The sequence below is a fragment of the Fukomys damarensis genome, unplaced genomic scaffold (assembly GCF_012274545.1).
Source record: "Fukomys damarensis isolate Sample0158 unplaced genomic scaffold, DMR_v1.0_HiC HiC_scaffold_17, whole genome shotgun sequence".
NCBI lineage: Eukaryota > Metazoa > Chordata > Mammalia > Rodentia > Bathyergidae > Fukomys > Fukomys damarensis.
Genome location: NW_022900929.1, coordinates 79,778,324 through 79,779,153, shown reverse-complemented (window position 1 = coordinate 79,779,153; position 830 = coordinate 79,778,324). Strand labels below are relative to the sequence as shown.

General features: G+C 60.0%; 1 protein-coding gene across 1 annotated transcript in view; it reads left to right on the top strand.

Annotated features, from left to right (window-relative positions):
* The first annotated feature begins 240 nt into the window (after nucleotides 1-240).
* Nucleotides 241-830, top strand: part of Gnb5 (G protein subunit beta 5) — an 18,251-nt gene continuing 17,661 nt past the window's right edge. The window contains exon 1 of the mRNA XM_033765328.1: nucleotides 241-643. Coding sequence (XP_033621219.1) covers nucleotides 257-643 — 387 coding nt within the window. The 5' untranslated portion in view covers nucleotides 241-256. The remainder of the gene's footprint in view (nucleotides 644-830) is intronic.

The window sequence follows — 830 nt, the reverse complement described above, 5'->3', positions numbered from 1 at the left end:
TGAGTGCCATCAGGGGATCCCAAGCTGACGGGTACAACGGTAGGGCCACCAGCTGCCAAAGCGGCCAGCTGAGAACCATTGTCCAGCGCTCTCCCCCTGCCTGGAGCGCTGCCTGGACCTGGGCTGTGGTGAATGGAGGGTCAGGAGTGAGCTGCCTCCCCTTCCTACCACAGCGTGGGAAGAGGAAGCAGGGAGGACTCTGAGCCAAGGCCTTGCTCACCCACTTCTGTTTCCTTCCAGCTTTGACACGGGGAAGATGTGCGACCAGACCTTTTTAGTGAATGTGTTTGGCTCCTGTGACAAGTGCTTCAAGCAGAGAGCTCTGAGGCCGGTTTTCAAGAAATCCCAACAACTCAGCTACTGCTCGACATGTGTGGAAATTGTAAGTGCCACCTCTTGCGGACTCGAGCTCTCCGTCCTGGACACAGAGGCACGGTCCCTGACCCATGCGCTGCCAGGCTGGAGGACAAGCACCCAGGGCGGGTCAGGCACTCTGTGGGGCCTGCCTGGGGCCAGCTCTGCCTGTTCCCGGAGGTCCTGGAACCCGGCTCCCTTGGGACAGGGACCTAAGAGTCCCCGCAAGGGAAGGGCCAGGGAGCCCAGAGCCCTCGTGGTTTGCGGTCCACCTGGTCATCGGCTGTCTGCTTAGCCACAGAGATAAGACCGGCAGACAAAGCCAGGGAGCACCTCTGCAAGGTCCGGGCTGCAACCAGAGCAAAGCTAGTTTCCCACAGGACAAAGGGTCAGGTCCTGAGGGTCTGGGGGGGGTCTTTTTCCTCTTTGCTCACTCCATCCCCAGCCACACTGGCCTCCCTTTGGCTATTTCTAGA